Raw genomic sequence first — 24,407 nt, forward strand, 5'->3', positions numbered from 1 at the left:
AAACGACAAAATCTGTAGAAATGAGTAGAAGAACGGATTAATCGATGCCAGGCTGCAGTTATTTTCGAAGCAATCTTTAATATAGCAACATAGTCAGTCTTACAATAATAAGCCAAAAATACAATCTATATATCGAGCTTCCGGGGAGCGGGCGAAGAACGTTTCTGTTCTCCCTCGTGAGCGCCCTTGACCGAAGCCTAACCAGAGGGGCTAAAAAATAGCTTCCGTGGGTGAAGGGAACACTTGCATCCTTTCGCCCGGATCCGCGGGAACGAATTTTACAATTTTACACATAATTATATGATGTATCACGGTTGCGAAACTGTAGGTCCTGTTCTCCCATGATGCAGGTCGATCTCAATGAACGGAAATGTAACGGAATGTGATATTGGTCCTGGTGAACCCTTCGCTAAATCAAAGCTGAGAAAGTGAGTAAGCTCGGTACGGAGCGCAGAAATGTGCCACTGGCGCGGGAGCTTCTCTCAGTAGCCCATATCAAACAGAGCTTAAACGATGTAACTTGGAAAATGGTACTCGGTGTAAGTCCCTAAAGGGAACGCTTATCATTATTCTTCATCGAGCAAAGAAACCAGAAAAGACGATGGTTCGCTCATAGTACACATTTCTGAGCTGAATATAATAAAAGTGCCATTTACCCTTTCGGTGCCAAGGTTTCAGTGGCTCGCATGCTTAAAGGTTCGTGAGATATCTGCGATTCTACCTTGATCTCGCTGTAGCTCACGCCTCTAAGCGACTCAAGAAACAAGGACTCGACGTATTTAGAGCTCGACTGTGGTTCCTTGACTCCCAGAGAGGCGAGAACGAATTGTGAATGACACAGTGTTCGGTACATCAAACGATGCAGGTATAAACAAAGATAGCAGAATCTCGAAGGGAAGTCTGTAATTAAGCCCCACCAATGGCACTCCAAAGGGATCATTGGATCAGTTTGCGACGAATTACTGGCCCCGGTGATCGCGTGGAATTCTTCAGTCCCCATTGTCGACGCACGAAATTAATTTGAAGTGGTCTACTCCACAGCAGCCGAACAACTTCCCCTCGATCCCTGTTCCCACTACTATAGTTAACGCAAACTCTAATTCCTGGCGCACAGTACGCACAAGGGTATTCAAGTTATCGCCCAGCAGTCGCCTCGCAAACGAATGGCATTAATTAATGCGACTGTTTGCACAAAATCGCGATTTCAACCGAAGCGTTGAGGTACAATGAAACTTCACAGATTTAACGCACCACTTCGCACTCATCGAACGCAGGGCATTAATTACAGACATTCTAGGACACGCTGGTACAATTCCGAGACCCAAAGCAATTACCAGGACAGGGGAAAACGATCGATACAAATATATAGATATATTATAATATAATAGAGTTATTTGATGAAACATTTAAAGCCTTACATAAAATATACAGTATGATGTGTATCGTCGCGTGTGTGCACGTGTGAATAAAGTGTACCCAATGGTTCCTCGTTCAGAGATAATACGTTCGTGTCGAGCTTACACTATTATCATCATATAGCTGTACCTTTCTTCCATATACGCGCGTTTAAAAAATGTCTCAAAATATGCAGCCGCGGTCGATCTTTCTCTCCGCGAGTTTCGTTTGCCCACCCTCTACCATCCTTCCCGGTTCCCTTCCCGTTTCACGTTCACAAGAGATCGATACGTCGTTGCGTGAGATACGGTACAGTACTTGTGGACTGAGAGACTCGATACGGCAGTAGTAGTAGGTAGTAGTAGTTAATAGTAATAATTCTTATATAGTTCTTACACTTTTTCCTCGCGTCGATACGTAGACGTCATCGATCCACTTCAATTATTTACTCATTTATTTATATTTATATTTATATATATATATATATATAATATGTATAGCTCCCCCCTCGGCCGCAACTTCTCTCGTTTAATAGTGATTTTTTTTTTGTTGTCTCATATAATTATAGATAATATCGGTATACAGAGCCTAGTATCAAATCCTAACAGAATCGAGCTACATAAAAATTGTTCCAACCGTTTCGGAGAAGATATGCATTTCACTCTGCATCAACGCGCTCTCGTCCGAGCCATTTTTCTATTCCGTTTACCATTCGTCATTCTTCTTCTTCTTTTTTTTATCTTTCCGTCTGCTTTCGCAGCATCTTTTGTTTTTTTTCTATTCTCTCTCAACATCCATTAGAGCACTCGCCCCTTCTTATTCAACAAATCAATTGCGCTAGCATGCTCGAGTCTTTCGCGCGATCGTTCAGATCCTCCACTCGACAGGGTAGAATTAGAATGATCGCTCACAGAATGCTCCCTCTGAGGTCACGCTCGCGGAAGTCGAAAAAGAGATACAGACACTCGACTTCGCAGAATTCACGGATATTCCCAATACTGTTTGCGTCGCTCGTCGCGCCTATTTACCATTAAAAATTATCGTCAAGAAGTAAAAAAGAGATCCTCGATTGAATTTCGAAATTTAAGAAACGGGCCTGATCTTAGCTGTCGGTCTGGACAAACTTCTTCGTTAAAAGAAATGATGGAATATTTAATGTGCGACGCTACTCGTTCTTCGCGAGACTGATTCTTTTAAAGAAGAAAAGCATGTGGTCGGTGGAATTTCGTTGCGAAATTTCTCAGTCCCGTTGTTGCTTAAAAAAGTGTATGCCGATTGCGATCGACGTTCGGGCAGTTGCGACTCGGTGCTTTCGTCGAGTTTACAAAATTTAAAAAAATAAAACGTACAAAAAGCGTACATCTAAAATAACACTACCCCTCTCCTCTGACTATCAGCGAACCTTTTACAGTTAAAACTTTCAAGCTATAATCGTAGCGCCTCGCGGTAATACCAGTCGACAATAAAAATCGGAGTTAACAACATTCTTTTCTCGATAAGAAGGAGACACACACGTAAAAAAGTAAATACACAGTCGCATTTTTTTCTCAGCTCCCAGGTGGGCCCTCCATCTCCCTCTCTACTTGATACGCCCAACCTGAAAGCCTCAATTAGATTATCATACTCTATTTTAAATTACAATAAATGGTACTATTATAGTAGTGTAAAATGTCACTGCAATATTATATATAAATGTATCGCAGCAGCGAGATAGTAGGTCGATGCGAGTAGATAAAGTAGCGATTTGCTGGCCGGCGCAGAATCGTTGGGTGGTCCTGTTTCAGCTACAATATTTTTTTTTATACCATTTCTTATTTTTTTTAATATTTCTCTTTATAAGTACAATTACAGTCCAGTAGAAATTGTGTTGCGATTAGAAACAAAAAAACCAACGTTTACCGTGAGACTTTCCCAACGAGTCCGGCGCCCAACAAGCGTTCCACTCTTTGTGAAATCAATTCGCGTTTTGGTCAGTGTGAAAAAATAAAAATAATAGTTCTTTTATATTCTGCAAACTACTGTGGACCGCGTCGAAATTGATATTTTGTTATTTGGTTGTCGTTTGTTTCCCTCTTGTTCACACGGGATGATTGTTTGCTTCTCTCTTTTCTTTCGTTTTTTTTTTTGGATTTTTCATTTTTTTCTTTTCGTTTGCTTTCGCGCACCGCCTCGCGCTCGCGGCTCCCTCGGCGCGAGCAGGCGGGGAGGAGAGCAGAGGCGAGGCAGAGATGGCATTCCGAGGGGAAAACGAGCCTGTTTTGCCGATCGAGCGCTGAAACGGACGATCGCGCTTCGCACCCCCCCCCCCAACGAAACCGTACGATAGAAACCTCGTTTAATTCGATTCACGTGATCTCTCTGTGAAGCAATTTCTGGCTCGTCGTCGTCGCTTGATCATCGGATCGAGTACAGTTTCCCTCGTGTGCGGCAACAACCTGGATCTCTTTAATAATGAATGTAGCAGTATTTGTTTTTGTTTTTTAAATCTGGAAATTCTTGATCTTCGTCGGATATCAGTTTTGCATTTTTATATATATATATATATGTATTTAATATGTATATATATATACGCATAATGGAATTAGCTAGCGCCGCTAATTCAGCTCGATTCTTTTTCTTTCGAATCTGAAAGCAAACAAAGGAGAGGCTCGTCAATTAGGGGGAGGGGCAGTGAGACACGTGTTATTCGAGGGATCGTGTATACGTTTCTCCACAAGAGACATTTCGCCAAGTGTTCACAGATCGAGATCGACGAATCTTCACGCAACTGTTTGCTAGCTCAACCCAAGAATTTCAATTTCAAGGAAGAAAATAACTCATAAATTACAAAAGGTATGAAGGAAAAGATTGAAAGAGAATCTCTGCTATTTCTGAAGACCTGTAAATCGCTAGGAGATTATCTTAAAAATTCCTCTGAATTCCTTAACAATTCTGCGAAGTTCCATCAAAATTGGTCTGTTAACACTTACTCAGCGTCCCTAGTCAGTGTGTTTTATAATTGTTTCGTAATTCCAGGAGCGATACAAATACAAGAGGGAAGGAGAGAGAGAGAGAGAAAGAGAGAATCAGGGGTTCTTATTATTTACCGCTGTCAGATTTGTCTTCAGACGTGCCGTTTGTCAATTCAGGCTCTTTTTTCTTTTCGCCCTCCTCGGACTCTACGCTCGACGCTTTCTTCTCCTCCTGGTTGGCGGCCTTCTTGTCCTTCGCCTTGCCCTTAGCCGGCGTCGCCGGCTTCGGCTTCGGCTCCATGCTGGGGTCCAGCACGATCTTGCCGATGTTCTTGCGGTCGTGCATCTTCTGCATGGCCTCGGGCACGTCCTCCAGGGCCCACGTCGAGTCCACCATCGGCTTTATCTTGCCCTCGTTCCACATAGCGAACACCCGCTCCACTGCTCGCCGGACGAACGCGTGGCTGCCGTGCTGGTACATCAGATGGCGGAGATTAAGGCCGGAGAGGGTCTTGTTCTCGTCGAAGAGCTTGATGGGCGACACCTTGTCCACCTGCCACCACTGGAAAACGTCAAGCATTAGTAAAACTTGAAGGTTTGCTTAATGGAACGCTGGGTCGCAGGTATTTATGGTATTGCAGCATTAGTTCTTGAGAATTAGTTCAAGCGGAAGAGCTTCCTGGGATAACAAATAACTCGGCCTACTATTTATTATCTTCATATAGTATTTATACAATATATGCACTAATACGTGCTCTACGCATAAGTAAAGAAATAATTTTCAACCGCATAGTAACTGTAAAAAAAATCGTCTAGTTTCGAGCGTCTCAGGGTGGCGTAACCCTTTAATAAGGGTACAAGAGGTACACCTCATGCCTTTTCAATCTGTCTCGAGGTTCCATTACAATTTAAATCTCGTCGGAAAGGGGGAAAAACACAAGCGACCTTGAAATAACCTTGACACCTTAATCTACATAACAACTCCCTTCCTATGAAACTTCCAAAGCCCTTCAAGCTCCTTCCACCCCGATAACTTCAATTTCGACCCTCCTATCCATTTACAAATTAACACAAATCCCTCTACACGAAAGCCTGCTACTAATAAACGCATCCTATCGCTATCGCCAGCACACCAGTGCCTTCCACTAAATGGCACAGGCAGCTAAAATCGAAGTCCCGGTTACGTACTGATCGCGCTGCCGAGAAGAAGCTCTTGGTCTCTCCGGTGACCACATTACTGGACCCGTAAAGGATGTATTTCCCCATAGGCTTCAGCAACGCATACCCCTTGTTGCATTCTTCGCCGCACAGGCAATCCAGGACAATGTCCACGCCCTCCGGGGAGATCCTGCAGCAGAGACAGCAAGTGAGTAGAAAGAAGTGCCAAGATGGAATCGATTAAGACCGCTGGGGCTAACGTTATCGGCTACGTACTTTCTGACTTCGTTGCTGTAATCTGTACCGCGCTCCAGGAGATGATCAATAGTGCCAGCTGCCTTCAGGGCCTCGTGCTTCGACTTGCTGCATACGCCGAAGATGGTCACGTCCTTCACGGTCTTGGCAAGCTGCACCACTGCTTGGCCCTAGGATTTAAAAGTCAGTGTTAATATCGTGGATGGTGCTTTTATTTTATTTTCATCTGGTGTACAGTAGCAGCGAAAGAATTGTGTCTTAGAATTTATATCCCACTGATCAGGGGCTTCCCAAATTAAAGTATAAGTTTCAATTTATTTTTAAGGGGGCATCCCGGTCTGCGAGCCCACAATTTAAGCGATTTTCGGGAATTTATTGCGAAGGAAAGAAATATAGTAATGGTATGAAAGTTTTTTTTTTCTATTTATTAAACTACGTTTAGACAGCAAGTGAAAAATATAAAAGTAGTGAAATTAATATTTTTGAAATGCTTTTAAAAGCGATCTTGATATGTTTGAAAAGTGATTATCTTCAAAATTAATAAGATGGTGGACGAAAATGTAAACAAAAATTATTTATCGGCGCGCAAACAGGAATGGCCCCTTAAACCACCACTGTATTAGAACCAAAAGCGGGGTCACGATGAACCCTCAGAAGTCAAACAGATCCAGTTTTTACAAATTTCCCAGCTTCGGTACTTAAAAACATAACTGCAGTAAACTCTCGCTATGGGCTCGTCTCAACTATGCGTTAAACGCTCCTCGCTGTCCCCATCATTTATTGGAATCCTTCGGTTCAGAGTCAGAGAACCCGAGAGAAAGCAAAGAGTCAACGCGAAAGAGTTACCGGCTGCGGAAGAGAGAAAGCATGATACTTTGTCTCGCTTCGCCTTTCGCGTACCTACTCTATCGCGCGCGCCATCTCTCGGCGGCTCGGAACCGTCGACGCATGCGTTAAGCGCTCGCCCATAGTTTACCGAGTGTCCAACGCACGAACTAACTCCCCTCGATCATTTATTTTAGCTACAGTTGATCAGTTTAGCTCCTGAGAGACTCAATGATCCCTCCAAATATTACAAGCCGAGTTCAACGTCTACAGAATATATTTCCACGGTCCCTCTGCGATGCGAGAGTTATATACGCGACAACTTAATCTAGCGTCAAGAATACAGCCGTCTATTTGGCTCGCTACTAATTGAGCGTAACAGGTGTGTGCCGCGAACACTGCCCGTCGAACCCCGGTAATGACAACTTGCCAGCGTTTCGCCGGCGGTCAGGCGTAGCGTCGAAGTATACCCCAGATATAAATCACTTTCTTATCGCGTCCTGGAAGCTCGTAATCCCATTATCCAGAAGCGTTTCTGTGGACTGGCGCGCGGCGTAAGAAGCGCGGGCTGCGTTACATCAAGAGGGGTAAAAATTGAGCGAAGCTGCGGGAGATTTTCAACAGAAGCGGCATTCATTATTTCCGAGAATCGAGGAGCCGGAACGGTTCTTCCTCTCTACTGGCCTGGGCTCTGTCCGTTGTCGGGAGAATTCGATACCCAATAACATGACCGATCCCGGGGGCCCGGGCGGCGCCGGGGAGAGGGGAGGACGCACTCCGGGCAAGAGGCACAAGAATTTCAGAGGGGGAGGAAGGGAGAAAAAGCGGAGAGGCGGCCAGGAAGGGAAAGAGAACGAGTCCGGACCGGAATGTTAAGAAGCCGCTCTAAATTGTACGTCATAAAGGGGCCACTGACAATGAGGGAGATTAACGTGGCTGCGGAATACGATCGGCGCATAATTCGTCGATTCAAGCTAATGATAATAAATACGATATTACGTAGTGGCGTATATACAGGACCCAAGGATGAGTTTTATAATACTCCGGAGCGTTGCGTTGCGAGATCGACTGTCCGCAGGATACGTTTGATCGGGTGAATGCGGTAGATAGGGTTGCCAACCGTACTATATTATATAGTATTGTACTATATTTTTGTCTAGTGTACTACAGGGACTCGCATTAATATTCGGACACTTTTTAAAATCGCATAACTTTTTTAGAATTGGTCCAAACGACTTGAATTTTTTTGAGAAGCTAGAAGGATTAGTTTGCTAACTGACGCGTTTCGTCGTTTTGAAAAAAAATGTATTTGGTTGGAATAGCGAGAAAAATAGTAAAGGTCAATTTTTAAACTTTTTTCTGTGAGCTTGTAATGAAAATTAAAAAAAAAAACGTTTGTAGATTGCAGTAAGTTGTATACGTGCCTAAAATTTCATCAAATTCGGTTAACGTTGCTCCGAGCTACAAAATCGCTGATTTCGGGAATTTCCGTGATTCTCAACCTTATTCTGCGATCTTTAAACGTCTGTAGCTCGGAGCAACGTTAACCGATTTTGATGAAATTTTAGGCACGTATATAACTTACTTAAATCTACAAACGGGTTTTTTGAATTTTCGTTACAAGCTCACAAAAAAAGTTTAAAAATCGACCTTTACTATTCTTTTTGCTATTCCAACTAAATACATTTTTTTTTCAAAACGACGAAACGCGTCACTTAGCAAACTAATCCTTCTAGCTTCTCAAAAAAACTCAAGTCGTTTGGACCAATTCTAAAAAAGTTATGCGATTTTAAAAAGTGTCCGAATATTAATGCGAGTCACTGTATATACTGTTAGAAAAATATATAGTATGCAAAAATACTATATTTCCGACACATCGAAAAAATTCTACAATCTTTGCTTATTTCTTATTTTATGATTTTTATGGCAACACCAAAACTTTAATCTGCGAAATTAAACTTTAACAGAGAGGATTTTTTCTATAACGAATATGAAGTGGCGGGAAGAGAGAAACAGAGCCAGTCTATCACTCATAAAAAATGTTAATTTGGACGTTCAGTGCAATCAAACTTTTAACATATTTCTTAAAGACAGTCAATTAATTAATAATATAAAATGCACACAAAAATTTACACTCAGTTTAATGAAGATTTATTTTGCACCACTTTCCTCTGAAAAGTACTATATTTTTTCACGATGTACTATATTTTTTTATATTTTCTCGAAAAAAACCTGGCAACCCTAACGGTAGACTATGTAGTATTTCTGTGTAATATTCATCTATGTACTAGTGGAATAGGGTGAATGGGACTATTTGGGAATGAGAAACTAATAAGGAAATGTTGCCTACCCGAAAATTCTGATTTCAGTGAAACTGTGTCACTGCAGAGTATTTTGAAGTATGCAAAAGGGAATTTAAATTTTCTGTGGAGATTACTTTTACTATCATTAGTATTACAAGCATTACTGTAGCTTTATTTTCCTTTTGGTAGTGTGATAGAGCATACAAAACTGAACAATTCTTATATTTAATTTAACTTTGTTTATAAAAAAGAAAAATCGGGATTACTTTAAGTGCTGATTTCACATTTCACCTCCTCAGAGTGAACTGCCGCAGAAAAGAAATTGCTCCCTGCACACGAATTTCCATTATTCCCTACATTCACGCGAAGTTTCATTAAAATCAGAATTCTCGAGTTGGTAACATTTCCCTTTCCCCTATCAATATATAAAATACTACCCACTATTATGTGCAAGATATACATAAGACGTACAACACAGCCCCTACCAGTGTCACCGAAAATCATCCATTACCCCTGGACTGCTGAAAATTCGAGCTCTCAGGCGTCCGCCGCGTGCGGGTTCCCTCTACTCCCATCTCCTAACCACAGTCGCCGAACGCCCGTGGGGCGTTTCCCGCACCGAAGGTGCTCCCCACAAACTACAAAAAAATCGAGACCCTCAATCCCAAAGATCACACGCACACCAAAATTCCTCGCGGGCCAAAGAACATCTACCAGCATCCACCCCGAGTGTAAACACGTTAATTATCCCAGGTAATCCCGCCGGGGTCCCCTAATCCCGCGCAACGAGAAAATACGCGGGGATTTGCGGAACGACCTAATACGGCCGGATCCGCGCTATATGAAAGATATCGCGCGCGGTGGAACTGGTTGCCCATGAAACTCGTGGTAACGCGTTAAGACCACGCGTGTGCGAACACGGGGAGTAATGGGAGCCCGCGGGAGGTAAAGGGGGAGCACTCGGGAGCCGACGGGTTGCCTTTTCGCAGGGGCGAGAGCGAGGAAAGTCCGACGTGATCAGGAAATGCAATTTTTCGAGTCAAGTGCTTCTTCCAGCTTTCTCCGGTGTACGTGACTCGGGTCTGTCCAGGGGGAAAGGGGGCTTTCCTCGATGATATACAACCACCCCCCTCTGACAGCCAGGGGTGGTTCGAGGTTTTCGAGAACGAGACCAAAGCTTTCGCCCAAGGATCGCCGCACTGTGCATTGTGCTGCTTGCTCGCTGTCTTCTCTATTCCATTCCTAAGCGCAACGGAGCGTTTCGAGCGCAAGAAATAGAACGTGCTTCTTTGTTAACTACGCGATACTTCACTGGCTCGCTCTCATTTATTTCCACCGGCTGTTGCGTGCTCCTTTTTAACCGACTTCGTCTTTGGTTCCAGTTGCTCGCAATGGCCCGCTACGGAGCGTACAGCGAACAGAGGTTCCTGGAGGAAATTTTTCTGGATTGTGACGAATCGGGGGTAAATGTAGGAGCAGCGTGATTCAAACGCGGCCTAGTGATTCTTGGCAGCCTGAATGGGCAGGGCACGTATATAATATTACCGGTTAATGATCATTAAAAAAGTTGTTTTATATTTCTTCATTTTGTGGAAGAAGGGCCTAAGAGGGCTACAATTAAAATTAATTTTTAATGATTCATTTATCAGATAATTCACATTTTAATAATACAACTGCAAAGGAGATATGTCAGATTTTTGAATAGGGGAGAACGGGGCGAAGTGAAGCTCGGGGTAAATGAGCTTCCTTAATTTATTCTTTAACAATAGAATGTATTTACAAATTTTTGTGACGTAACAAATGCGTGTAATACCACAATGAAAATTATGCACATTCAGGTATCGAAAAATGGAAATTTCATTTAAAATTAAGAATGAAGTTTTAGAGACTTCCAATTGGTTTTCTTTTCAATTTCAATTTCAAATTCATTTAAAATTAAAAATGAAGTTTTAGAGACTTCCAATTGGTTTTCTTTTCAATTTAGGTTTATAGATAAATGAGTGTTAAATGTGTTATTTTAACTCCAAATTTTTTTCTGCGCGTTTGTAACATGCTTATAAACATACGTGCACTCGCGTTTGAGAAAACATTAATCCTAACATTATTAATTAATTAATTAATTTTCCACTGAGTATATACATGGGGTAAAGTGATACCTCTTGCATCATTTCTTTCAAGTTGATTTTTTAATATACTCCAAGTTTATTTTAAGTATTGCCATTTATCAATAGTAATGTTTTAATTATATTATAAATCTGTAATTTCGACGAATTCTTACCCCCTCCCACCCCCAGTATAAGAATTCGTAAGACTTGATATTCCAACCCCCTGCTTACGTAATATTTTCCACCCTTAATTCTGTTTAGTTATTAAAATTCTTTTAAAGGTTTATATAATTCATTCAACTCGGTTTCGGGGAATTTAAACTAAAACTACTTTTCTGGAACATTAATGACAGAATTTGTATTTATTTAAAATTAGGTTAAGCAATATTACGTAAGACGCTACCTGACTCCCCCACGCTTGTAAGAAAACGTAAGAAATTCGCGCACCCCCAACCAGAAAAAGCTTTACGTAATTTAAGGATGACCCCTTGTTGGGCTGACTACCTCGGACGAGAATTTTCTGTTTCGTTCAAAGCCCTGGGTAGATTGTACGCGCGAAAAACTGAGTGCGAAGGGACCCACGCAGGGTAATGCGATTTTATTCCGTGAATGGGCCGGCTTCGCTTCTCGTTAGCGCGTCTACCCGCGTTTTCCAAACTTCGAGCGATCCGAAGACAATGGCATCCACGTGTGACTGTGGATCTCCTTGTTCGGCGAACAATAGTTTAATCCAGGGCCTCTAATTCTGGGCTGCCAGACGTGGAAAACGCAATTCACGTTTATATCTCCGGCCAGCGTTGCCAACGATGGGAGCAGACTCTTTAGCAGTTTGAGTGATCTAAATACAATAGTATCTGTGAGTGTAGACTCAGTTGCAAAGTGAGCAACGCTTCGAGGAACAATTGTCTCGAGAGGAAATTCAAGGATCTTCCATTAGAGTCTACGAATTCTACGTCGTTGCGCAGCTCGCTGGTGTATTTAGTTACTTGGCAATTAAAACAGCAGGGCGCCCTTTAATTTCAACCCCAGGGTGAAGAGATTTAAGTTCTTCCTAGTAAAACTTTCGGCTGATTGCGACGCGAAGACTAAACTCTGAATACTTCTACCAAATTAATTTGGATAAATATATTTTAATCTACGCTTCAAGGGCTAATATTTCAGACCACTACCCTTTGATCCTTGCGATTAAAATCTTGCACAGGGTGAGGCGACTGACTCTACCACATTAACCCCTGAAAGGGTGATTCTCCTGTAACAAATCCCAAAATTTAAGATTTTTTTAAAAAAATACTATTGTTAATATTGCATTAAATATTGGATAAAAAAATATTTTCTGCAAGTTTAAAGATGCCTCATTATATCACAAAAGAGTTTAATCTAATATGACCAAAAGTTTTTTTTAAAAAAATTCTTAAATATCAGTTACTTTTGGGGCTGTTAGACGAGATTTTAAAATCTACCTCCGCAATACGTTTCTTGCGAACAGTCTCGAAATTCTATCTCCGTAATATTAGTACGTTCAATGGAAACGTAACTGCTTTACGCTTTTTTTCGAAACATTGTTTCATCCCAGTTTTTAAACATTAATACAGTAAAATTGAAACATAAAAAAGGGGTGTAGTATTTGAACATTTTTCTGAAATTTAGTGTGGCGTTAAGGGGTTAAATTACTTTTAATTATAAATTGCAGGGGCAAACAAAAAACTAATTATTACACTGTACTCCTCCGTTCATACCACGCAACATTTCTTTAAAACCTTTTCTCATATAACAAACACTTCGCAAGTAATTTAAAGTGGTAGAATTAGGTGACTCCCCTGTACAAGTTTGAGTAATTTAAATTGCAAATTTGGAACCTGCACGCATTAATGTACTGCGCAATATTTTTGTTTTGAGCAGCTCCGGATAAATTCGCCACAAAAAGAAATAAAACCTTATCAACTGAATAACTAGGTACTTACTACTTATTGTGTGAAAATGAATATTTTCCAATTACTATTCTCTTTTCAATATTAGGAGGACATTCCTATCAAATCGCTGAAAAAACAGCGATCTTTAGAATTTTTTTTCAAAAAAGTTTACAACTTGCAGTAATAAAAAAACTTTATGGTCGTTCTTTATTCGTTGTTCAAGGATATAAAAACTTTTTTTTTCATTTTCCTGTAATGGTTAGAATTTTACGTGGCGCTCAGTGCACTGCTGCAACAAAAGAGGCGTAAACGGTAGACAGTAGAACTCGAATTGTCAGAAATCAAAAAGATACCAAAGATATTCTTATAGGTTGTATCGATCACTATCGCATCACCCTTTAAGAAGGCAAATAAAGCAAACTGGCGGTGTTTGGGTACACGTTTGAACGCAAACGTGTGAAAAAAGGGGTAAATCTAAGCCTAAAAATGTTAATAACGAAGAATTATGACCTCTAAAATTGATGGCCAAAGGCTGATGCGATAGTGAATTCAATTATAAAGAAAATGCCACCCAGATTTCTGGAACTGGTTCATAATTTCTTTTGTTCTGCTGTCTACCGTTCGGAAACATCATATTTCAAGAGAAACGCGTTTAAGGGGTCATTCTACTTTGATCAACCGAAAAATGAAGCTATATTTAAAGATTTTTTTCTCAATAAATACAACATATAATGAAATAAATCTTTTTGGAATTTATTAAGCTACTCTTATATTACACAAAAAAATGAAAAAGATTTCTTTTTAATTTGTTTCATATGTTTTTTATAGCGTATATATGTAACACCTACAAAAAAGAGGTATGTTCGTGGCGTAGGTGATTTCCCGGCTCAGGCTTATCTGAATTAAAAAAATTCGAAGAGATTCTTAATCTGTATGAGTGTCGCTATCACCCGTAGCTGAATTAACAATTTTTGTCGAAAAATGACCGAGACTTTTCTCGGGGAATATTCGAGGAAACACTCTTTTGGGGAGCTTTTTCTTTCAAACCGGCGCCGTTTTGTTATTCCTCAATGAAATTCCGAAAAGATTTATTTCATTGCACGTTGTATTTATTCAGAAAAAATATTTAAAAATAGTTTCATTTTTCGGCCGATCAAAGTAGAATAACCTCTTAAAGTTTTGCTTGCATGTTGCCGACGTTCGAAGGTCGAGATGCTTCTATCGTTCTATAATCCATATCGTTACGAATTTCATCTTACAACATTTACCGAGTATTCTTCAGATACTATACTATAGATGTATGCATAAAGAAAAAATTGATTTTCTTAAAATTTTATTAATTTGAATTATTTGTACAAAAACACACTTTTATAAGGGTTATCCGAGACACAAAAAGGAAAAGAGATTCTTAAACTATATGAATGTGGCTATGGGTGGTAGTAGATTTATCGCCGTATCTGTTACCGTTCCATTTTTATTTAAAGAAGTTTTCCAGATTTTCAGGCACCATCTTTCTCAGACTCAAATCAGGGCGCGCTTCATCTTCTTCAAAAGGCCAGCAGTTTAACATTTTTTTATTTTACTTAACGCATGTACTAGCACAGACAGCCACATTCATATAGATGACATCACATGTAAGAATCTCTTTTCCCTTTTGAGTGCTCGGATAACCCTTACAGTACTTTTCGTCAGCGCCAGGTTCACCGGATCATTTTTCACCGCTCTGTATCCGCCATGTTTTTTTTTCACCGTCACACAAAAATTCAGAACAGTAGTTCAAGATACAATAAAACAGCCTGCCAAACCTCAAATTAGTTTGTCGAACCGTTTTTGTACAAAAAATTCACAAAGAATTACCTATTTTTCGGCCCAACAAGGCGCAATCCCCCCTAACTCCAAAGTAATAATTTTCTTATAATAAATATTATAAATATTCCATAGCTTCTTCTAACTTCCTTCAAGCTGGTAAAGCTGGAGCTGCAGCCCTCTTGCTGCAAGGTCCTGACTTATAAATAAATGTTCAAATTCCCAATCTTCTCACCACCCAAAATTCACACCAACACTAACAACCACCACAAGCAGCTTCCAATTTAAAATGTGCCCACTTCGACCCCCCGAAACTATGAACTTGACCCGCGATCGACGTCCCAACTACACACCACCTTGCCCCACACCCCAGAGACACTGAATACGCAACGATTTCCCCTTAACTCCCGCGCCCAGACACCATCGCACACCCCGTGTGTATCCTTTGTAACGAGCTTAAGCAATCCGTAGACAATACGGGAGGCGGCCCCGTCCAGTGTATATTTAATTACTCCGTAAACAACGGGCCTGAATAGGAATGGCCTGGCGGGTACCAGGAAGCCGGAGACGCGAAATCGAATTAAAGCCCGCCGTGTGAACGGGGCTTAAAGGCGGGGGGGAAGTAACCACTCCGGGGCGCAGTGTCGGCGGCGGTGGTGTGGTCTCAGACGGGCGCGGCCCGGTGACGGTGGTCGATGAGAGAGCGAAGGGTTGCCAGGCAACCCTCGCGCCCCCGTGTCGTCCTCCCCCGCCGCGCGGCGAGCCAGCATCCCCCGCAGACTTGCCTCGTCTCAACTTCCAACGGCACAGGTCTGCGGGGGGCGAATGTAGTTAGCTTCGAGTCTAACCTGTTGAGCCGTATTGATCCCGACAGGACGTTCCTCTAGCCTCCTCTCCTCTCCTCCCTCTCGATGTCGTCGAACGAGAGAAAAGACAAGGAGAGAGAGCGGAGCGCCTCGCGGATGACTCGGGGCGACCCGCTCGAAATCGCGGGGCGGCAACCTTGTCGTCCCTCGTTGCGACTCCCATTCGTACACGACTGTTTTAGCCTCGGTTTTAGTTTCCCTCTTTTCAGGGCTCCAGACATTCTGCTCGATTTTTCGGCTCCCCGTGGTTGAGTATTTCGGTGGGTGGATGGGCAGGAGCTCGCTTCTTATCGGCCGGGGTAAGGGTTAAGGCGAATTCGTACGTGTCGGTTTAGTGGAGTCAGTGGGGAGAAATATTGTTTTTTTTTTGTTTTTTTTTAAGGGGGTAGTTTGTGATGCTTGTCTGTGGCAGTTATTGATGGTGGGGAAAGAAATCGAGCACATGTCACGTATGCATTCACTTTCGTTTCTTTGTACCATTAATTGCTAATATAATAACACGCACGTTTTTCACCGAGCTGAATCATATTAACCCTTAGCTGGCATCCTGCGGTCGGTGTTGGCCCTAAGCACGCAAATTTCGCTGCAAAATTTTTGGTCGTCTAACAAGGGAACATCCCCAATCCGAAAATTCAAAAAATTCTGAAACTTTGTGAATGTGTAGGGAATTTCCTCCTGATTACAACGAAATTTTTGTTTGCTGCCCAAATTCACTCTCAGGGGGTATAATTGACCCCTGAAAATCCGGTTATTTTCCGATTTTGTGTTATAACTCGTGAACCGTAAAATATTTTTTTTACCAAATGATAGATCTAATTAAAAGAAATAACATTTCTCTTGAAACTTTTTTTCTTTCTCTTACAGTTCCCGAGTTATTTTCAGGGGTTAATTACACCCCCTGCGAGTGAATTTGGACAGCAAAAAAAAATTGCGTTGTAATTAGGAGGAAATCCTCTAAATGTTCACAAAGTTTCAGAATTTTTTGAATTTTCGGGTTCGCGATCTTCCCTTGTGAGTCCCTCAACTGACAAGTGTGAATCCGCCTTTATGGTAGCTAGACACGGTATAGGGAGTAAGTTAAATCATAGAAGGCGGCACCGATTGATATAGCGGTTCTCACCGAGGCTTTAGACTGTTGCTTTTTACATTTCCGTCTATTTGCGCTGACGCTCGGAACATGTTCGTCGCTCCAGCGAGGTAATAAACTCTTCCTGCTGCTTTACATGAATATGAATAAAATTGAGGAGTCGGAACGGCGAAGATGCGAGTGCCAGATCTCGAAAATTACTTTTCTGCTGGGAAAGGGTGTGAATTTCATACTGCAAGTGCTAGAATAATTTATTTTAATATCTGTGGTTCAGAGATCATGAGTATTCAAGCTGGAGAATTTCCGCTACTGGCACTTTGCATCATTCGCCATTGCAACTGGTGAATTTGTTGCAGGGTTTCCTGGAGGAACTTACCACACCACCGCCGGCGCTGTGGAGCAGGAGGCTCTTGCCAGGCGCCAGATTGGCCAGCTCGAAGAGCAGGATGTAAGCGACGGTGTAGTTCATGGTGATCGCCGCTGCATCGAGGTAGCTCATTCCGGGCGGTAGCGCGAACACGGACGTCGCTGGCACGGCGACGAGCTCTGCCCACGCCTTGTGATCAGGAAGCGCGACCACTCGATCGCCCACCTGAAAGTACGCAGCAGAATGTTTTCTGTCCGTTAGCGCTCCCTTGCTACACTTATCCGATACACAGTGGTCGAAGGAACCGAACCGATCAATTGTATTGGATAAAAAGTGGGAAAAATTAAAATTTGCTTAAAATAAGCTGGTAATCCGTTAACGCGATAAAATTAAAATTAATAGTATAGTATACACTTTTAATTCCAACCCTCACTTTTCACTTCTATTCTATTTTCATTTTCGTCCTCATTTTCATTTTCTTTTTGATTTTTATTTTCTTTTTCATTTTATTTATTTATTTATTTAAATAATTATACGGGGAATACCCATGGTTTACAAGAGACAAAGCAGAGAAATTAACTAGAGTCTATACAATAAATAAGCCAAGGATACGCGGCTAACAAAGCCAACTAAACTGAACTAAAAGATAAACAAGAACTAAGAATAGGAAACTAAATACTAAATACCCCTATGTAAGTTAGTTACAGTCCTATAAAGAATCGTCCTTACTGAAGTCAAGGAGCATTGGAAGAGGTCTATGCCATTGAAATTCTGATTCGCAATAATCATCGCCCTATTAATATTTTCATTCCCATTTTCATTCTTATTTTCATTTTCATTCTCATCTTCATTTCCATTTTCATTGTACATTTTTCATTTCTCATTACTCATTCTTCACCTCTATTTTTTCATTTTTCTCTCCACTGTTAAGTATAATTTGATATAGTATGCATATATTTAGATTTATTTTTATTCAACACGCATAATGTTACGTATCCTTGCTATATAATGGGTTCTAACCCGTTTATGATTAATAAATACAATTTGTATGTTGCGCATTAATTAGTTATGTGCTTAATTAAGTACTAAAATTGAGAATTTTGTAAAAAAGTTTGGCTTCTAAGAGAGTCCATTTTGAATCTAGCTTTTTGACTCTACTACAGCGGTGGTCAAAAGAAATTTTAAAACTCATTAAAGTTCAAGTATTACTTGGTATTTTGGCAATCCACATTTCGTGGGAGATAAGATTTAAAATACAATTCTTTCTAATGGAATAATTTTATTCTGGTTGTCATTTTGGTGTTTAATCTTTCGAGGGAGGATGGGATTGTTTGACGCATGTCGCGTGCGGATACCCTCCAGCTTCATATGTTCGCAATGCTCACTGAACGCCTATCGGCGGTCTCCGCACGGACTCATCGTCATTGAAGGGTTCAACTTTCTTTCGGCCACTACTGTATTATTTTTTACTCAGCGCACGATCACCAAGGTTAATTTTAAATAGTGATAGAGAAAACTCCTCAGGGATCCACAATTTTTTTCTTAATTTAATTTAATTTAAATAATGAAAAATAATTACTATAACCAAAAGGAAGTTATCTAAAATGTACATAGTAAGTTACTAAGGGTCCAAATAGACTCAGGCATCTACCCCTAAATATCAAAATACTCCTTCTTCTCTTTGAAAATACAATTGCAAAGTTACAAGCGTTCAGTTGCAATGTTTAGACAGCGAGGATTCCAAAAGTGCACGTGTATACTGGTTGAGTGGCTGGGTACGAAGTGAAATGCGTAGGGGTTAGAGTTCAGAAGGGTAGGTAGTACACGGTAAGAGTCAATTGAGTTTCTGAGAGTCAAAGACTTTGGAGAGTGTAACGAGAGAAAGAATATGAAACGAGTAACGTGAGTTTTATAATGAGGACAGAAGGGAGGGGGGTTGAAGAGGGGAAGGGCACGGTGAAGGATGGTTACTGCCGAGAGTGGGAGAAATGTTTAAGAGATACGAGATCGTGAGGGGATAGAGGGGAAATATGGAATGAAAAGGGAAAGAGGGGAGTGCTCGAGGGATACTAAATCTGAGGAAAGAAGAGAGGGGAGTTGCTGCTACATATTTCCTCATCCCCATTTTATATTTCATGTACCACCCCTAAAATCCACCCAAACAGTTTACTGCTTTCCAACACGGAAATTCGAGGATCGATAAATGAAACACTCCACAGCGTAACTATCATCTTATGCGCAGAGGAACAACCCCAGTAACTGCTCCTGTTGTATATTCTCACAACTAGGAAGCATACGTATCCGTTGCCTAAGACGCGTTTCTTCCACTCGGATAAATTTTACGGCGTTCGAAGCAACCACGCTACGTTTACTCCGTCCTTCAATTTTTCACCCACTAATCTTTTCACGAGGGTGCAGGGGCGGAGTACATTTCCATGCCTGCGGCTACTTGGACGCCGTAGGGAAAACGTTTCCTTCGCCCGGCGTTCCCTCGGCGTGGTCTATTTTCGCGACTCGCGAGACTCCTCGAGGTCACCGTGAGGGGACGGCCAGAGGTTGAAGGCATTAGGGTCGGATATCCGAGCGGCGCGTGTAAACGACCGGCCATTGGAGAAGGAAGCTGCGTGGCCAACTTCGCATGCTGAGATGGGCCACTCGAGGTGCTTCCTTTTGCGTGGTGGACGCGTCCTTGCTGCACACGAGCTGCGACGTCGGCGGACGTACTCGCGAGGTCCTCCCGCAATGTTTAGGGAGATTCGCCGTGCGGCGTGTTCCGCTAGTTGTGGCGAGGAGAATGTGTTCGATGGAGGTGGGTGTATTAAGGTATCTTCTGAGAGGTATCTGGGGTTAGGAAGGGAAGGTGAGGATTGAAAACCGTGGAGGAGATTTGGCATGGGGAATTTTGATTAGAAAAGTGGAAAGTGGAGAATGGGAGGTTTGACGATTGCAATTTGGAAGGAGGAAAGTGGAAGATGGGGAATTCAAGGAGGAGGAATTTGGAAAGTGAGGAGAGGAAAATGGGGAATTCTGGAAGGAGGAATTTGGAAATTGAGGAGTGGAAAATGGGGAATTCTAGAAGGAGGAATTTGGACAGTGAGAATTAGAGAAATTGGAATTCGAAATCTGAGAATTAGAAAATGAGGAATTTAAATTTGAGAATTAGAAAATGAGGAATTCAAATATGAGAATTAGAAAATGGGGAATTCAAATTTGGGAATTAGAAAATGAGGAATTCAAATTTGGGAGATAGAAAATGAGGAACTCAAATTTGGGAATTAGAAAATGGGGAATTCAAATTTGGGAATTAGAAAATGGGGAATTCAAATTTGGGAATTAGAAAATGGGGAATTCCAAATTTGAGAATTAGGAAATAGGGAATTCCAAATATGGGAATTAGAAAATGAGGAATTTAAATTTGAGAATTAGAAAATGGGGAATTCAAATTTGGGAATTAGAAAATGAGGAATTCAAATTTGGGAAATAGAAAATGAGGAACTCAAATTTGGGAATTAGAAAATGGGGAATTCAAATTTGGGAATTAGAAAATGGGGAATTCAAATTTGGGAATTAGAAAATGAGGAATTTAAATTTGAGAATTAGAAAATGGGGAATTCAAATTTGGGAATTAGAAAATGGGGAATTCAAATTTGAAAATTAGAAAATGGGGAATTCCAAATTTGAGAATTAGGAAATAGGGAATTCCAAATATGAGAATTAGAAAATGAGGAATTTAAATTTGAGAATTAGAAAATGGGGAATTCAAATTTGGGAATTGGAAAATGGGGAATTCAAATTTGAAAATTAGAAAATGGGGAATTCCAAATTTAAGAATTAGGAAATAGGGAATTCCAAATCTGAGAATTAGAAAATAGGAAATTCCAAATATGAGAATTAGAAAATGGAGAATTTGAAATCTGAGAATTAGAAAATGGGGAATTCAAATTTGAGAATTAGAAAATGGGGAATTCAAATTTGAGAATTAGAAAATGAGGAATTCAAAATTTGAGAATGAAAAAATTGGGAATTTGAAATATGAGAATTAGAAAGTAGAGACTTCGAAATCTGAGAATCAGAAAATGGGGAATTCGAAATCTGAGAATATGAAAATGGAGAATCCTAAATCTGAGAATATAAGAATGGAGAACTCGAAATCTGAGAATTCGAAAATGGAGAATTCGAAAACCGAGAATCCGAAAACTGATCGGAGAATTCAAGAAGCAGGAACTCGAGAACTGAGAATTCCAAAACTGAGAATTAGAAATTCGAGAAAAAAAATTCAAACTGAAATTTAAATAAAGCGTTTTCCAATTCAGAACTTCTCTGCGCCTGAAAACTTCTGCACCGCGTGCACGATTAACTATTCAAACGGGGCAAAATGTAGAAAGCAGACGCTCGATATGACAATAAATGCAAATTATTGCCAAGAGGAGGCAATCTTTTCCCACTGAAACGTTGTACCTCCGCGTCGATACCTTCCAGCCAGCCGGATTCCCATCGATTTTCCCCCTGACCGACGTCTAATATTTTCCGCAGATACGACGCACAACTGGCGCGTGTCGTGCCCATAGAGAATATTACGCCATCCAAGGAAAAAAGAAGAAAAAGTACACTGTCAGTTCCTTCCATTATCATCTCGTCACATAACGTTTCTTACCAGAAGCTAATTAACCAAGCATTATATACTTGGCAGAAATACAAAAAATAATTAAACCAAAAAATATCTTCGCTCCTCTTCCACCTCTGAATTTTCACTTCTAACTTCCATCGAAAATATATTCAAGGCTTCCTATAAATCCTCCAAGCTCCCCGACTGACGTCAAGCCTAAGAATTCAAGCGCTCCGATACACTTTGATGCTCAACAGGATCCCCGTAATGGATCAACGGAGTTATGCTTTTTGCGTAACGACACAAACTCTTGACTCGCCGATAAAAATTCATATTCATAAGTGCTTCCTAGAGGCGAGACGATAGCGAGAAGGGAATAATTAATAGGGAATTAAGTAGCCCTCGTTACCGAGCGGCCTTTGACGAGTGAAGAAGTGGTAAACGAGAGCCCTTAATTGCGACCCTTTGACGGTGATCAATTCTGCATGCCAAGTGCTTGGAATCCGCTTCGAAAGGGATTTCAGATTTGTCTATTCACCACAAAAGTCACTGGCCAAATTGAAAAGGGGAAGAATAGAGGAATCGGTCAAGGAAGCTGAATAATGAAACGAAAGGGCGCGTTAAAAATTTCAGGGATCATCTGTGAATAAGGGGAGGAGGGTGAAGTTGGAGTTTTATTATTATTATTGGTATTATTATTATTATATTTAACGGGAAATCCCTTAACCCTTAACTGGTATCCTGGGGTCGCTCGTGACCCCAAGCACCCAAAGTTCGATGTACAATTTTCAGTTGCCTAAGTTGGTAAACTGAATTTTTAATTAATTTTATAATAATACTTTAACTTTCTTTCGCTTCTATTATTTTATACATTACCTAAGATGAAAATATTCATAGTGGTTGCTCTAGTGTCGACTTTACAAATTTCTGTGTCCTTTTTTATTTGGGGTCTGCCACGACCCCAGTATACCAGTCACGTTTGCCAAAAACAGTATACCAGTTAAGGGTTAATATACAAGATATATACATAAAACAGAGTCAATACCGTCTAGAACATAAGTAAATATTAATTAATTAATTAACTAATTAACCACACGTGAATTTGCTAAATGACTAAATAATCGCGCGCGAAAAGAGCTGAGCGAGCCTATGAAGGCCTGGGTTAGGTCTGGATTTCAGATTTGTCTATTCACCACAAAAGTCACTGGCCAAATTGAAAAGGGGAAGAATAGAGGAATCGGTCAAGCTGAATAATGAAACGAAAGGGCATGCTAAAAATTTCAGGGATCATCTGTGAATAAGGGGAGGAGGGTGAAGTTGGAGTTTTACTATGTACCCTCTGGTGCATCGAATATTTCAGCGGCCGGGACGCGCTCGGTTACTCACTTTAAAGTTCTCCACGCCCTCGCCGACCTGCTCGATGTCACCTGCGCACTCGGATCCCATAATAAAAGGAGTTTTCGGCGGGGAATCGATAGCCCCCTGTCTGGCCATCAGATCTTGGAAGTTCAGTCCGCTGAAAACAGAGAAACAGGTTTATGTTAAATCAACCACCTTGTAATGGACCCTGTAACTCTCCTGAAATAAAATTGTTTGTTTTTATTTATTTTATTTCACTTTGTTTTATTTTATTGTTTTACATTTTATTTTATGTTTTTGTTATATTTACTTTATCTTTGTACTAATTTGCTCTATACTTTGTATCTAAAGGGTTCTCCCGTTAATTTAATAATAATAATAATAATAATAATAATTAAAATTAAATATTTACTTAAATATTTAAAATACAAAAAAATATTTAAATATTTTTTCAGGCTTCGCGTGTTAAATATTTTTTAGTACTATTCCTGGTCTTTATCCCGCAGAAAATATGGAAAGAGTGGAGAAATTTATGTTTTATTGTATTATGCAGGACCAATAAGAATTACAAAGACGAATAATTTTTTAAAAAAATTCTGAATAAAAAGTGAACTACTCCTTTTATATGTATTTCTATCGCGGATCGACGGCGCAAAATATTTCAGACGACATATTGATGGGGTAGGTACGTATACGTGGAAGCGCGATCGATACCGCGTTACCCACGTAACAGGGCCTATTACTTTTTAATGCGTTCCGCGGCAAACAAGCGAATTATCGGTGCGCGTGTGGCAAGATAATTTCGCGGGTTTCCATTGCGGTTATCGTATGAATAAACAACACGAAGCCGAGCGAATGGACATTGTCAACGTCCCTTCCCATTTTTTTTTTCAATATTCCAGGGGCATCGTGAATATATATATGGTTTTTATGAGGTATTACTACGGTCGTTTCGAAAATACGAGTGGAAACCTATTTCTGGGTATTGAATAAAGAAAAGTAACGAAGAGATATCAGTTTTCAAGATTACACAATATGGTATTGGTATTTATTGACTTCCAGTTACGCAACTTCGAAATTTGCTGGACTTAGAAATTTCCTCGACTTAGGAATTTCCTCGACTTAGAAATTTCCTCGACTTAGGAATTTCCTCGACTTAGGAATTTCCTCGACTTAGAAATTTCCTCGACTTAGAAATTTCCTCGACTTAGAAATTTCCTCGACTTAGAAATTTCCTCGACTTAGAAATTTCCTCGACTTAGAAATTTCCTCGACTTCGAAATTTCCTCGACTTCGAAATTTCCTCGACTTCGAAATTTTCTCGACTTCGAAATTTTCTCGACTTCGAAATTTTCTCGACTTCGAAATTTTCTCGACTTCGAAATTTTCTCGACTTCGAAATTTTCTCGACTTC

At 40.6% G+C, this 24,407-nt stretch overlaps 1 protein-coding gene across 1 annotated transcript in view; it reads right to left on the bottom strand.

Moving 5' to 3' along the window:
• Nucleotides 1–1,364: 1,364 nt before the first annotated feature.
• The window catches only part of LOC143378890 (synaptic vesicle membrane protein VAT-1 homolog-like), a 58,798-nt gene continuing 35,755 nt past the window's right edge, over nucleotides 1,365–24,407 (bottom strand). Inside the window, exons 2-7 of the mRNA XM_076830990.1 lie at nucleotides 23,021–23,150; nucleotides 17,038–17,253; nucleotides 5,781–5,929; nucleotides 5,535–5,694; nucleotides 4,482–4,908; nucleotides 1,365–4,020 (exon numbers count right to left, since the gene is read on the bottom strand). Coding sequence (XP_076687105.1) covers nucleotides 3,995–4,020; nucleotides 4,482–4,908; nucleotides 5,535–5,694; nucleotides 5,781–5,929; nucleotides 17,038–17,253; nucleotides 23,021–23,150 — 1,108 coding nt within the window. The 3' untranslated portion in view covers nucleotides 1,365–3,994. The remainder of the gene's footprint in view (nucleotides 4,021–4,481; nucleotides 4,909–5,534; nucleotides 5,695–5,780; nucleotides 5,930–17,037; nucleotides 17,254–23,020; nucleotides 23,151–24,407) is intronic.

This window comes from Andrena cerasifolii, chromosome 2 (genome assembly GCF_050908995.1).
Source record: "Andrena cerasifolii isolate SP2316 chromosome 2, iyAndCera1_principal, whole genome shotgun sequence".
Lineage (NCBI taxonomy): Eukaryota > Metazoa > Arthropoda > Insecta > Hymenoptera > Andrenidae > Andrena > Andrena cerasifolii.